The sequence below is a fragment of the Papio anubis genome, chromosome 1, assembly GCF_008728515.1.
Source record: "Papio anubis isolate 15944 chromosome 1, Panubis1.0, whole genome shotgun sequence".
NCBI classification, from domain to species: domain Eukaryota; kingdom Metazoa; phylum Chordata; class Mammalia; order Primates; family Cercopithecidae; genus Papio; species Papio anubis.
In genome coordinates, this window is record NC_044976.1 from 211,575,119 (window position 1) to 211,587,647 (window position 12,529).

The 12,529-nt window shown below is 39.5% G+C and overlaps 1 protein-coding gene across 4 annotated transcripts in view; it reads right to left on the bottom strand.

Moving 5' to 3' along the window:
• Nucleotides 1–3,168: 3,168 nt before the first annotated feature.
• The window catches only part of PLD5 (phospholipase D family member 5), a 422,185-nt gene continuing 412,824 nt past the window's right edge, over nucleotides 3,169–12,529 (bottom strand). For 2 of the 4 annotated variants that reach the window (XM_009196471.4, XM_009196498.4), the window contains one exon: nucleotides 3,169–10,304. In XM_009196471.4, coding sequence (XP_009194735.4) covers nucleotides 10,048–10,304 — 257 coding nt within the window. In that variant the 3' untranslated portion in view covers nucleotides 3,169–10,047. The remainder of the gene's footprint in view (nucleotides 10,305–12,529) is intronic. The other 2 variants (XM_017953343.3, XM_017953347.2) reach the window with 2 other exon arrangements.

Genomic DNA, 12,529 nt, shown 5'->3' on the forward strand with positions numbered 1-12,529 from the left:
CTGGCTCTCCGGGGAAACATTTATCTGCACTAAATTGCTTTAAACCACACTTCTACTGATGAGATTGGTCAGGACACGGTGGCAGGCAAGTGCTAGAATATTATTTACTCAAACTGCATAGTCATGTTCGGGTTTGCTTTTCATACTAGATGCCCCTTGAGGACAGGGGCAGGTCTCGTTCATTATTGTCTGTTCCAAAGCAACAACTCCAGGATTGCACAGAATTGGAGTTCAATCAATATTAGTCACATTGAATGGTTCTCCCCTGTATGTCATTTCACACATAAAACAAACAGAATATTATTTGTTATGTGCTTGATTCTTTAAAATCAGCATGCATGAAAGATAAGTTTTTTGGAGAATATATGACATCTTGTTAAAAAGCCCTTCTGCTTCCAGGGATATAATTTTAAGATAAATTGGTAATGCACAAGTAAGAAACACATTATTTGTTAAAAGGGGGTGGGAAACACGGATTAAAGAAATAGGTTTGGCTGGGCGCGGTGGCTCACGCCTGTAACCCCAGCACTTTGGGAGGCCAAGGCGGGCAGATCATGAGGTCAGGAGATCAAGACCACCCTGGCTAATATGGTGAAACCCTGTCTCTACTAAAAATACAAAAAATTAGCCTGGTGTGGTGGCGGGCGCCTGTAGTCCCAGCTACTTGGGAGGCTGAGGCAGGAGAATGGCATGAACCCGGGACGTGGAGCTTGCAGTGAGCTGAGATCATGCCACTGCACTCCAGCCTGGGCAACAAAGCAAGACTCTTTCTCAAAAAACAACAACAACAACAAAAAAAACAAAAAAAAATTAAATAAATAAATAAGTTTTATATTATAAAGAAAATAAAGATTCATGACCAGGAAACCTACATAGTAAAGGGAAATACTATACATTAAAAGATGAGTTCATGAAAGTCAAAGGCAAACTGAGGTTCCTTGTGTAGAAAGACTTTCAATAAGCCTACAAAACTCAGTTGAGAATATTCCTCTTTGGTTATGCTCTTATTTATCTGTTATTTTAGAGGTTGATAGGCACTGAAGTTCACCTATCTAGATATCTGGAACCCAGGACCACCTTAAAGAAAGTTATCTGAACTTACATTCGTGACTATTTTTTTACTTGCTTAAGCATTAAGTCAACTGGTTGACATCTCAGTAAATTTTCAGAGCGTGGCATTTTTTTTTTTAATGCTACTAACAGTAAATGTTACGGAACTGTTAACATTTATTCATTCTTCTTCAGTGAGTCACTTTGATCTTAGAATTCTTTTGTTCCTAATCATTCTTAAACATTTCTTACTTTTTGTCCTCAGGAATTTGTCTTTACTCTAAATGAGAAGCTCACTGATAAGTTTGTGTTTTTGAAATTAACTGTGTTAGTCATTAATCCTATACACTAGTATAGTGTTGGTTTCTCCACCATTCCAGAAATGCTGGTGGGACTGTATTTCTTAACATTAGGCTAGGTAAAATGATGTGACTAGCTCTGGCCATTGTATTGTAAACAGAAGTGACATGTGTTACTTCCTGGTCAGAGAATTTAATAGTTCATGTAAGACGCTCCAGCAATCTCTTTTCCCTCTGGCATGGTGACCAGCAACATTTGCTCTGTCAACCTGGATCTTTAAATGGCCAGGATGAGCTGAGCACCCCTGCTGACCCGCGATGAATATGTAGTGTGAACAACAACAAAAATCCTTTGTGGTTTTAAACCACTAAGATTTGGGGATTATTTATTACTATTCGTATCAGAATTCTACCGTAGACATAGAACCAGTATATACACACACACACACACACACACACACAGAAATTGATTTATTGAAAGGAATTTGCTTACGTGATTGTGGGGGTTGCTAGGCAGGTCCACAATCCATTGGCAGCTCACTAGGAAGGGTGAGCCGGAACTCAGGAAGGAGCGGATGCTGTAGTCTACAAGTATAATTTCTTCTTCAGGGAAGCCTCAGTTCTGCTCTTAAGACCTTTTGAGGCCCACTTAAGATTATCGAGGAAAATCTTTCTTAGTGAAAAAATCTGATTATAGACTTTAATGACATCCACAAAAAGCCTTCACAGCAACACCTGGCTCAGTTTGTGTGTCACTAAGTAACGGGGGACAGTAGCCTAGTCAATTTGACACATACAATTGACCATCACACTATGGCATAACATAACTAGGCTCCCCAAATTGCATGATCATAGGAACAATTCAGCAATATATCACTGTCTGCAGACCTTAGACTCCTTAAATGTTCCAGCTCTTGTATCGTTTTTATATAAATAACTACAAACTGACTGGCTGAGTGACAAACTCCAAAATACAGAATTTTGTTTTCAACCCATATGCTAAATGGTAGCTGATGACATTCTTTTTACTTTTGAATGAGTGTCCACCATAGGCTAAATGTGAAACAAAATATCTAACATACCACTACCAAAGTAAATAAATAATCTTAAAAATCATCTAACTCTAGACCTTCTGATATTACTAATCTCTACTTAAATTGGGCTGGGAGCCATGCAGGATAAACATGTCTTAATACTACCCCCACTTCCTCCATTTCCTCCTATGACATTTCAATAGATCCACCTTGCTTCATCAGACCCCCAGGAATGATTTCGCTTCTGTCTTCTACACATTTCTGTAAACTGCCTACTTACACCAAATATTCAGCATACTATTAGCAACTTTTGCATTTGTTAAGTCAATCATTAGACTGTGTATTTTAAAATATTATCTAAATTTATAACACATCTGTCTCTACTTCACTCTGTGTATTCTACGCCTCATTTTCCTCATATAGAAAAATAGTGGGTCTGGGCTTCGAGAGTTTTAATTCTGCTCTCCAGCTCTAACAATCTCTATGTCTATCATGTAGTCATTTCCTAACTTTTGCATTTCCATGCTCAATGTTTCAAACACACTTTGTGAGTCAAACACATTTGATTACTATTGATTTGATATTTAACCCTCATGGCATGGATCCATATGCTTCACCATGGAGATCTCTGACATGAGTCTCCGTCCGACCCAAAAGGTATACTACAGAGTTTCTTTTTCTTTCCTCTTTTCCTTCCAAGCTACTTAAAAACGAGGACGGCTTTCACTTTGTCGTGTTAGTTAGGCCCTTCCAGGTTTCAAAGAGCAGACACACAGTCAGGTTACTTCAGCTAATGTGAGTTTATTTATGTCAATACACAGGAAGAAAAAAAAGCAACCCAGGAACTACAAAGTCCAGACTCATTGTTCAGGAATCAAGTATTTCTCCAGTAACCTAAGAGCAGAAATGGCAAATCAACCAGAACTCAAGTTGTCTTGACTGCAGAAGTAACTGCTGTCACTGCTCTCAGAGGCACCATTACGGTGACTGTGTCTATTTTGGCTGCGCTTCCTGTTCATCATTTACCTTCTGGTATTCAAACTCCCTAAAAGAGGGCTGTGACTGGTTGGGCCAGGTGCCATCAAAAAAGAATACCACTGCTAGGTACACTTCCATTCCTTAGGCCACCCTCTGGCCCATAAATGAGTCTCTTTGGGTCAGGTACTGAACCTTGGCACAATCAGCTGTGGCCAGTGTAGACAGTTCACACGGCAGAAAGTACAGTTTTGCTCCTGCAGGAGCTGTGGAGGTAGGGTCTCTCCGAGACACCAGGAAAACTATAGATCCACCTATGAAATATGAATAAGAGAGAGCTTTATCACTGGGGACAAACCCGCCTTTGTTTCTCAATGACATTTGCCTACAGAGGATTTTCAAAGTGCTTTATCAGTACTATAACTTTGCTGAAAATAAAGTGTTGCCTTCTTTTTATTACATTTTCTAGGATGTTGCCTTTAGTAACTCACCCCTTTTAAAGAAGCAGCTAGTCTTCGCTTTTAAGTAATAACAAGTGAAATTGTAGATTACGCTCTGATTTGAATGTTATTGGATATTTTCTGAGTTGTCTTTAAAGATCTTCATCCTCCACTTACATTGGAAAGTAACATATAATTTCAATGTTTTTAATCCTGGGAATTGAGGTCATATTTCCAAGATTTGTTGTGCATTTGTGTGGGAAAACTCTAAATTAGAAACCATCTGTGTTTGTCTTGCAAGGGGCTCAGAATGTCTCATCTGTTTTTCAGAATTTTCTGCCCATGGGGAATAGGAGAGTCTGTAAGGGAATTAATAATTTTTTAACATCTGAGCCAAAAGGAATGGGTTTGAGAGCCAGATATCCACTTCATAAAAAGAGATCTTTTCTCCTTACTAATTTATCTCTCAAGACTAAATCACAAATAATCTTCACCCTTACTATGATTTAATTGGACTCCTTGTACATAACTGTTATCAAACAGCCCAATTTTTAAAAAACCACAAAATTGTAGCATTCAGAAATGCCGATAAAATCAGAATACTATTGACTATTGCAGACTCAAAGTTCACTTCTAAGCCTTTGCTAACCTCTCAAATGATAGTTTTTTTAAAAAAAATCTGCCTCTCATATTGATTCTCTTTATGAAAAGAGTACCCACCTTATTACATATTGTGCATATCCTTTCAGAGCTAAGACTGCCTCAAATCCAAATTACTTTAGTAAATCAACACATTTTATCCCGTGTGGGTCTTGAGAAAGGAACCATGTAAAGCACTCCAAGTTGTCTGGCTCAAGTAGGTTGTCAGCGTCTCACCCTGAGCCCAGCGCCTCAGACCACTCGGCCATCCTGAGACTCTAGCTTGTCAACTTCTAAGTGCCCCAGTGGGAGGGGAATTTACACACTGGGGGAGCTGGCTGAGATGGCTGTTAAGGTGTGCTCTACACCTGAGATTCAATGTGGGTTTGTTGAGCAAACACTAGGTTCTGTAGTGGGGTCTCTATGATTGGTTTTTTTTTTTTTTTTTTTCACTAAAAGATAATTTACTCAGAATGAACATTTATTGGATTTTTTTTTTTTTTTTTTGTAAGACATAGGCATAGTGTTTCAAAGATGCCTCCTTGTGTGAATATACAAAACAGTGGGCGCATTGGACCAGTCGCATCTACCTTCTTCAGAATTCACCACAGTACAGTTTGGTTACTGATGAGAGACTGATTTGTTTCTGAGATCAGCTTGAGGAGAAAAAGAAATGCCTCATCTCACAGTATGAAAAAGCCATCTAATATTTACTTCTGAAAAAACTGAGCATCTGGTTATACGAAAGGTTTGAGAATTTTAATGATTCCCCCAAATTCAACTCTTTATCGAACCAATTTATTTAGGGATCTTAAGGTTAATAATATAGTTATATCCAGGTACAAGTTTATCCTATGTACATAAACGAACATTAAAAAATTCAAGATACCTTTTGTAACAGAATTAGAAGTTTAGTAGTTGAACATAGTGAAAGAAAATGTGGAATAGTCTATTAAATATAACTTCTTTTTTTCAAATTGCCAAAAGAAGCGTAAATGACCAGCGAAGTTTTAGAACTCTGTAAGTACAAGACTGCTAATGGGTCAAAAATAAGAAAATTTCATTTTTACGTCTTCGAGAAACTTCTGAGGAATACCCACTGAGTCACTGTAAAAAGCAGCATCTTCATAATTCAGCCAAAGATGGGTGTTCTCTCAAATGAGAAAGATAAGCTGCGAAGTGGGGTTGACCTCAGGGCTGTTCAAAAGCCTCCGTTGATTTAAGTCAATAAGGTGAAAATGGTAAGCAGCTGTTTTGTTAACAACATAGAAAAGGAAAATGAAAGATGCTAATTCAAATCAAATTGGAAAATGTTGAAAATAGGTTAATTTATCTACCTTGGAAATAAATGGAAGTTATATTAATTCCGCCTTTAAAAGGTGTATAATAAAGCACACCAGATCATTGGGAATAAATACAGAAAGATAAAGGAATGAAACATTTGTCCAGGATATGTGGGGCTGTTTGTAAGGACTGAGTTTGAATAAACAATAACAAAGTATCTTTCATTATAGGAAGTGACTGTTCTATGCAAGTAATGGCAGCATTTTACATTCCTAAAGTTAAAAATACTGAAATGAATTTTGGACACAGAAACACACACCAGTGGTCATTCGTATGGAGAAAAAAAAAAAAAAAAGTGAATTGTAGGATAGAATTCCTGAGACAGATAGACCCTGGATCTGATCTTATCAAGAAATTCTTATGGTCTTTCCCCCCACCTCATCCTGGAATTTAGTTCAATAAAAGTTCCTAAAAACAAACAGAATGAATCAGAGTCACTGAGTATAGCCACAGGCTGGCGGGAAATGAGCTTCTATCAATCCCAGGTTCATCGAGGCACTTGTAACAAACCATTAACTGCATTTCAAAAAAACCCCCACATTTTTCGAAGGGTGAGATCAACCAAAAATGTGATCAGATCCCTCTCACTAAGAACTGCATCGGACATGAGACAAGCAGTAGCACAGAGAGAGCCCGAATGGGAAAAGTGGTGCCCAGAGTTACACAGATGCAAAGTGTGTCTGCAGACCTTTCGTTTCTTTGTCTGCTTTGACTTGTTAAAGACGCTAGTTTTCATTCTCTATGCCACGGGACCTAGGAAGTCTGTGCAGCATCTCTTGACAGGATTCTTTTAAGTCAGTGGGGACATTTCCGGCATTCCTTGCTTCTATCAGGTTCAGGTACCTAAAGCTTGTTGTTTACAGAGCATGGATGTCATCTCACTGTTCCACTTCCTCTCCAATGGTTGCATAAGCAGTGATTCAATTATTTGATAGGCTAGTGGCCAGTGGCAATGCAGTGGAGGCCCACAGTATTGATCTTTGATGGTGTGTGCAATGATTTGATTTGGGGGGATACGGTGATGGGGCTTGGGAAGAGAACAGGCAGCATAAAAACTGTCAGTGCTCTAATGGAAGTTTTCAACTGGTAGGCCCATGGGAAGGTCATCTTGAATTCCACAGGAGAGAGACGTGTTCTCATAGAATAAATTATTGTTTAAAATCAACACTTGAGGATATATAAGGCACTAAGTTAGTGTTAATGGTACTGAAATCCAAAGTATAGTCTCTAATTGTGTTTGTTTTCCTTTTTGCCTCCTGGGAAATAAATCTGGGAATGTTAATGGGGAGTAGTCACCCTGCTCTTCGTAATTTCTGGCATGGACATGGACATCCATCAGAAGGTGTCAGATTAACATGTTTTTTTGTTTTGCATTCTTTTCTTCCTGAAAAGTAATTCCTGGGATATTTGGGGGGTGGGAGGAATGGAGGTTGATAGTTTGTTTAGCACAGACACCAAGTCTAAAAGAAAGGAAAGCCATCTCTAGAAGGATAGATAAAGCATCCAAATGAAAGAGAAAGTTCTGCAGAATGAAATGTTCTCTTGGGAGACATGAACCCATTTCGGACACTATTGGTATGGGGGCCACTTTCCTGGCTGCCACAGAGGGACAGTGTGGCCCCGTGGAGTCACCACTGCTGCCCAGACTCCCCTGATTAGGGGCTTGCTGTGTCTGGTAGGCATCTGCTGCTGCTGCTTGGCAGAAAAGCCTGGGATGCAGCTCCTGGTGGTGGCATTTTGCCAGGCCTCAAAAGGAAATGGCAATGCTGGTCATTCCATAAAGGAGGACATTCTCTTCTCGTAGCACACACAGCAGATAAGTGACAGTGAAGAGGCCCCATGACACCAAGCCTATGAGTGTCCCATGGCTGTGGATGAATACTTCAGGGGACAACTTGAGAACTAACAAGTTTTGGTTCTTGTGGTTGTTTTTTTCTCCCTTTAGACATCCTTTTTAAAACCAACCCAGGTTGCTTTTGTTTGTCTGAGTGTGAACTTGGTAGGTTTGTCTCCACTCCTAACTCTGATTCCTTCTTTCCTTTATTTCTTTATTATTTTTTTAGAGGCAGGGTCTTACTATGCTACTTAGGCTGGTCTCAAACTCCTGGCCTCAAGCAGTCCTCCTGCCTTGGCCTCCCAAAGCATTGGGATTACAGGCGTGAGCCACTGCACCCAGCCTACTTTCTTTTTAAAATCATCACCAAAACCACGTTTACTTTATTGGGATAACTGGCAGAGTTATAACTCCCAACTCAAACATGGATTGTGTATATGGCAAATATTTAGAGTGTTATGGGCTGGCTATTATTGATGAGGAATTTCAGTGAGAATCTCCCAGTTAGTCATAAAAACATTCTACCCTTAAAAATACAGCTTCCTTCCAGCTCTCCTGATCAACTGGTTAAATATCTAGTGAAGCAATACTTGCAAATAACAAGAAGGGAAGTTATCATAGCCCTTCTATATTAAGTAAATCCATTGGGTAAGATTCATAGGCTCCTCGATCACTTTTTTGGCATTTAGAAATCAAGTCTCCAGAAATGAAAGAGAATAATTGAATGTTTCCTTGCTCTGAAAATACATGTATATTACGGTCCTGAAGAACAAGCTCTAGCACGATGTCTGGTGTTGTGTTGATGTTATTCCTGCCAGAGCGGCCCAACACAATGTTCCATTGAAATGTTGACAATCCAGAGCTCTACCAGGGTTTCTGTGGTGCCGTGTTCTTTTCACCCACATTTGCAACTGCAAGCTGTGAATTTATTTTTCTTTGTGGATTCTTGGGGAGGACCTGGTGTTGAGTCTATCAAGATATGACAAAGATTATTTCAAGAAAAAGATTATATATTGTAATGCTTAGCATTTATATAGGTTCTTTTGATTTCAAAACAAGTTATAAGTATTTCCTACCGTGACAACATCCTTGCGAGGTAGGTGAGTATTACCATCTACATTACCAAGAGAAGCCCAAGGCCAAGCAGTGAGAAGCTCTGCTTTGAGTCACAGAGTCGGGAACAACATTGGAACTGGACATCCCGGCCACCTGCTGTGGGCTCTGAAGAGGCCATGCCTCTCCCTAGTGTAGCAATGGTCTCCATTAATACAGGGGTATATATTGTATAGATATAAAACAACAACACACAATTACATTATAGAACAATAATTCAATATTTCTGTTTCTTAGTAAAATATGTTAAGCACAGTATTTAAATTGCATTTCTCTGAAAAGCATTTGGTATATTAAATAGCACAAGGTATATTAAATAGCTCTATAAATGTTTGCTGGCATACTCTTAACAGCATAATGATTCTAAAGAAATTAAAATCCACTGAAGCATAGAGATCTTTTCTTTATAATACCATAAACTGAACAAAAATGTGAAAAACTACTTTATTCCCAAAATGCAGACTTGATAGCTTGCTGGATATAAGCAGGTGGCCACATAATTTCGTAATTTATCTGAGCTTGAGAGAAAGGACATATATTGCTGACTGTCGTTTTTTTAAAATACCAATTCGGTAGGGGAAAAAAGGATTCAGTTGAAAGGTAAAAATGAAAGACTGCTATTTCCATGTAGTATCCACTCTGAGAAATTTGTAGGTTTTCAAAAGATGTTATCATAGTTAGAAGTAATGTTGAGGTTGAATACAGAATATAATAGGAACATTTTGTGAGAAGAGAAAATGATACCAAATAAAATCTATGGTATAAGAAGAAAATGAGCAAGACAGAAAAGGATATTTTTCAAGGGTGTTGAAGGCTGGCATGAGATGTAAGCTGTTCACGCTTAGCTGACTGTGTAGGTCTTGGAGACGATTTACAAGGATAAACACTGGTTTTATCAGTCTCTTCTCCAAGGCAAAAATCCTCACCTTCCTCTCTAAATTAGCAGTTCTCAGAATGGTGTTAAAGAGCCCATCTCATGCTAAGCTTCCTAACAACTGACCGGGTAGGTCAGCAGAAAAAGTTCTCAAACTAGAAAGAAGCAGGAATGAAAGTCTTAAAATTTGTATGCAAATGTAAAAACTAACTTCTACGCCAGAATGACATTCTCTGTCAGAGGTAACAAATACAAAAGTCTTAATTTCAGTGTACACGACGCTAAGATATTGTTAGATAGGTATTATGTGTCGTTCAGAGAATATTTTTTATAAGTGTGCTTTTTCCCTAAAAAAAGAGACATATTAAAGTGTTTTTTTCTCTCCTCAAGTCCTTTATGTATAAATATGAAATATGGAACTGTCCTATCAGTTTGTTTATTCACGTTATACGTTCCAGGGATCCTTTCCGCCTGCATCGTCTGTGGCAGTTTTGTTGGAGGGTGGTTTGAGTTTGAACAGGCTTGAGCAGTTCGGCTGTTTGGTTGGCTGTAAGGTTTTGGCATACGGTGAATACCAGTCCCTTTCAAACACATCTTTAAGTTGCTTAATGATGCTTCTGTTGTTCCTCACATCTGCCTGGTTGATAACAAGGCCCGTTCCAGCATTCTGTGTGAAATCATTCCCTACCCAATCAAAATTTCCTGCAAACAAACAAAGAAATAATGTTGAGGAGTTAGAGTCCACTGGGAACATACCCAATATAATGAAATTCAGAGTGGATTCTATTAAAAATCATCAACACCCAGAAATAACAACGGAGAGGCTGAATTGTGTTGACAGCTCCGAAAAAAAAAATCCAAGAAGCCTTACATATGGCATATTAATATTTGCATATTATTTTGGCATTTTCTTCAGCTTTGCTCCGGTGGAAACTCAAAACAAGGAATCTGCTGTTCTTTCTTGTAAATGTTATTTCTTATTGACATTCACAAGCCACACTAAATACAGCAACATTTAAAATATATAGGGATTCATTTAAAAATCCTGTGAGTAATTACTACCTTCTCAAAGAGACAACATCTAATCCGTGTGAACAAATGAGGGATTCTAATTAAAAGTCCCTGAAGCTTTCACATCAAAGAAAACGCTCAAGCCAGAGAAGGAGACTCAGTTTCTAACAAACACCCGACTGGACTAGAAATCATTTCCCAGATCCAGGATCCAGCCTCTTGGCCCAGGAAGTGGGGCAGGTGCTATGAGAACAGCCTCTCAGGGATGACTGTCCATGTTACGTGGTGTATTCATGTTTTCGGGGCTGCCATAGCAACGTTCCACAAATTGTGTGGATGAAACTAGAAATGAATTGTCTCATGGTTCTGGAGACAAAATCCAGCTGTTGGGAGGGTGATTCCTTGTGAGAACTGTGAGCAGGGATCTGTTCCAGACCTTTTTCTGTGGCTTGTCGATGGGCATTTTCTATTTTCTTTCTATTTATTTATTTAGTTAGTTTTTAAATTTTTAAATAGAGATGGGGTCTTGCTATGTTGCTCAGGCTGGTCTTGAACTCCTGGGTTCAAGCGATCGTCCCACCTCAGCCTCCCAACACGTTGTCTGCCCTCTATGCATGTCTCTGTCCAAATTTCCCCTTTTGACAAGGACGTCGTTCATATTAGATTAAGGCCACACTCATGATCTCATTTTAACTTGACAATTTCTCTAAAGATCCGCTTCTCAATAGAGTTACATTCTGAGGTACTGGGGTTAGGACTTCAACATATGACTTTTGGAGGGACACGATTCAGCTCATACAAAGGAGTAAGTCTGGGATCTGCCCTAGAAGAGACTAATGTGTAAGCCACTCCCGTGTAGTCCATCTTCGAGGTGTGGGGGAAGCAGTGGCGCCTGAGAGCTAGAGTAATGCCATTTTCAGTTCAGCTCCATCTTGAGACTAACAAGGCATGTTCCTTGCCAGTCACAACCATGGTCATCGATGTTTACAGCTGAGAAAACAACCTAAAGATACCCCAAAGGATACAGTCGTACAGCAGTGGAAAGTCCAGATGTCCCAATACCCATAACAGTATGTGCTTTCAGGATAGCTATAGTTACGCTTTGATGTACTTACACACTAGAATGTCATTACACATAAGATTGTTTTCTTTAAATCGATAGAATAATAAATTTTGTCATGCTGTCAGCTTACTCACACATAGACACAGCTTAGCTTAGCTTTTACACAGATAAGACTCCTATATAAGAAAAACACACCACATCTCTCCACTTGCTTTCTGTGGACACCCTACTCTGTAACTGAGTAGCTGTCTTCTTTTTCTTTTTCTTTCTTTCTTTCTTTTTTTTTTTTTTTTGAGACAGTCTTGCTCTGTTGCCCAGGCTGGAGTGCAGTGGTACAATCTTGGCTCACTGCAACCCCTGGCTCACGGGTTCAAGCAATTCTCTGCCTCAGCCTCCTGAGTAGCTGGGGTTACAGGAGCCCACCACAATGCCCCCACTAATTTTTTGTATTTTTATAGAGACGGGGTTTCACCATATTGTCTAGGCTGGTCTCGAACTCCTGACCTCAAGTGATCCACCCATCTCGGCCTCCTAAAGTGCTGGGATTACAGGCGTGAGCCACTGTGCCAGGCCTGATTGATTTATTTTTAGAGGCAGGATCTCTCTCTGTTGCCCAGGCTAGAGTGCAGGGGCCTGACCATAGCTCATGGTAGCCTTGAACTCTTGAGCTCAAGCAATCCTCCCACCTCAGCCTCCTAAGCAGCTGTGAGTACACGTGCAACCACCGGAACCGGCTGCTGCTTGGTATTTCTATTTATTATTTGTATGGTTGGTGGGACTTACTTCTACTCAAAGGGGTGAATAAATTTGCCTAATCACATGGCTAATCAATGGTGCACCCAGGTCTGCCAGA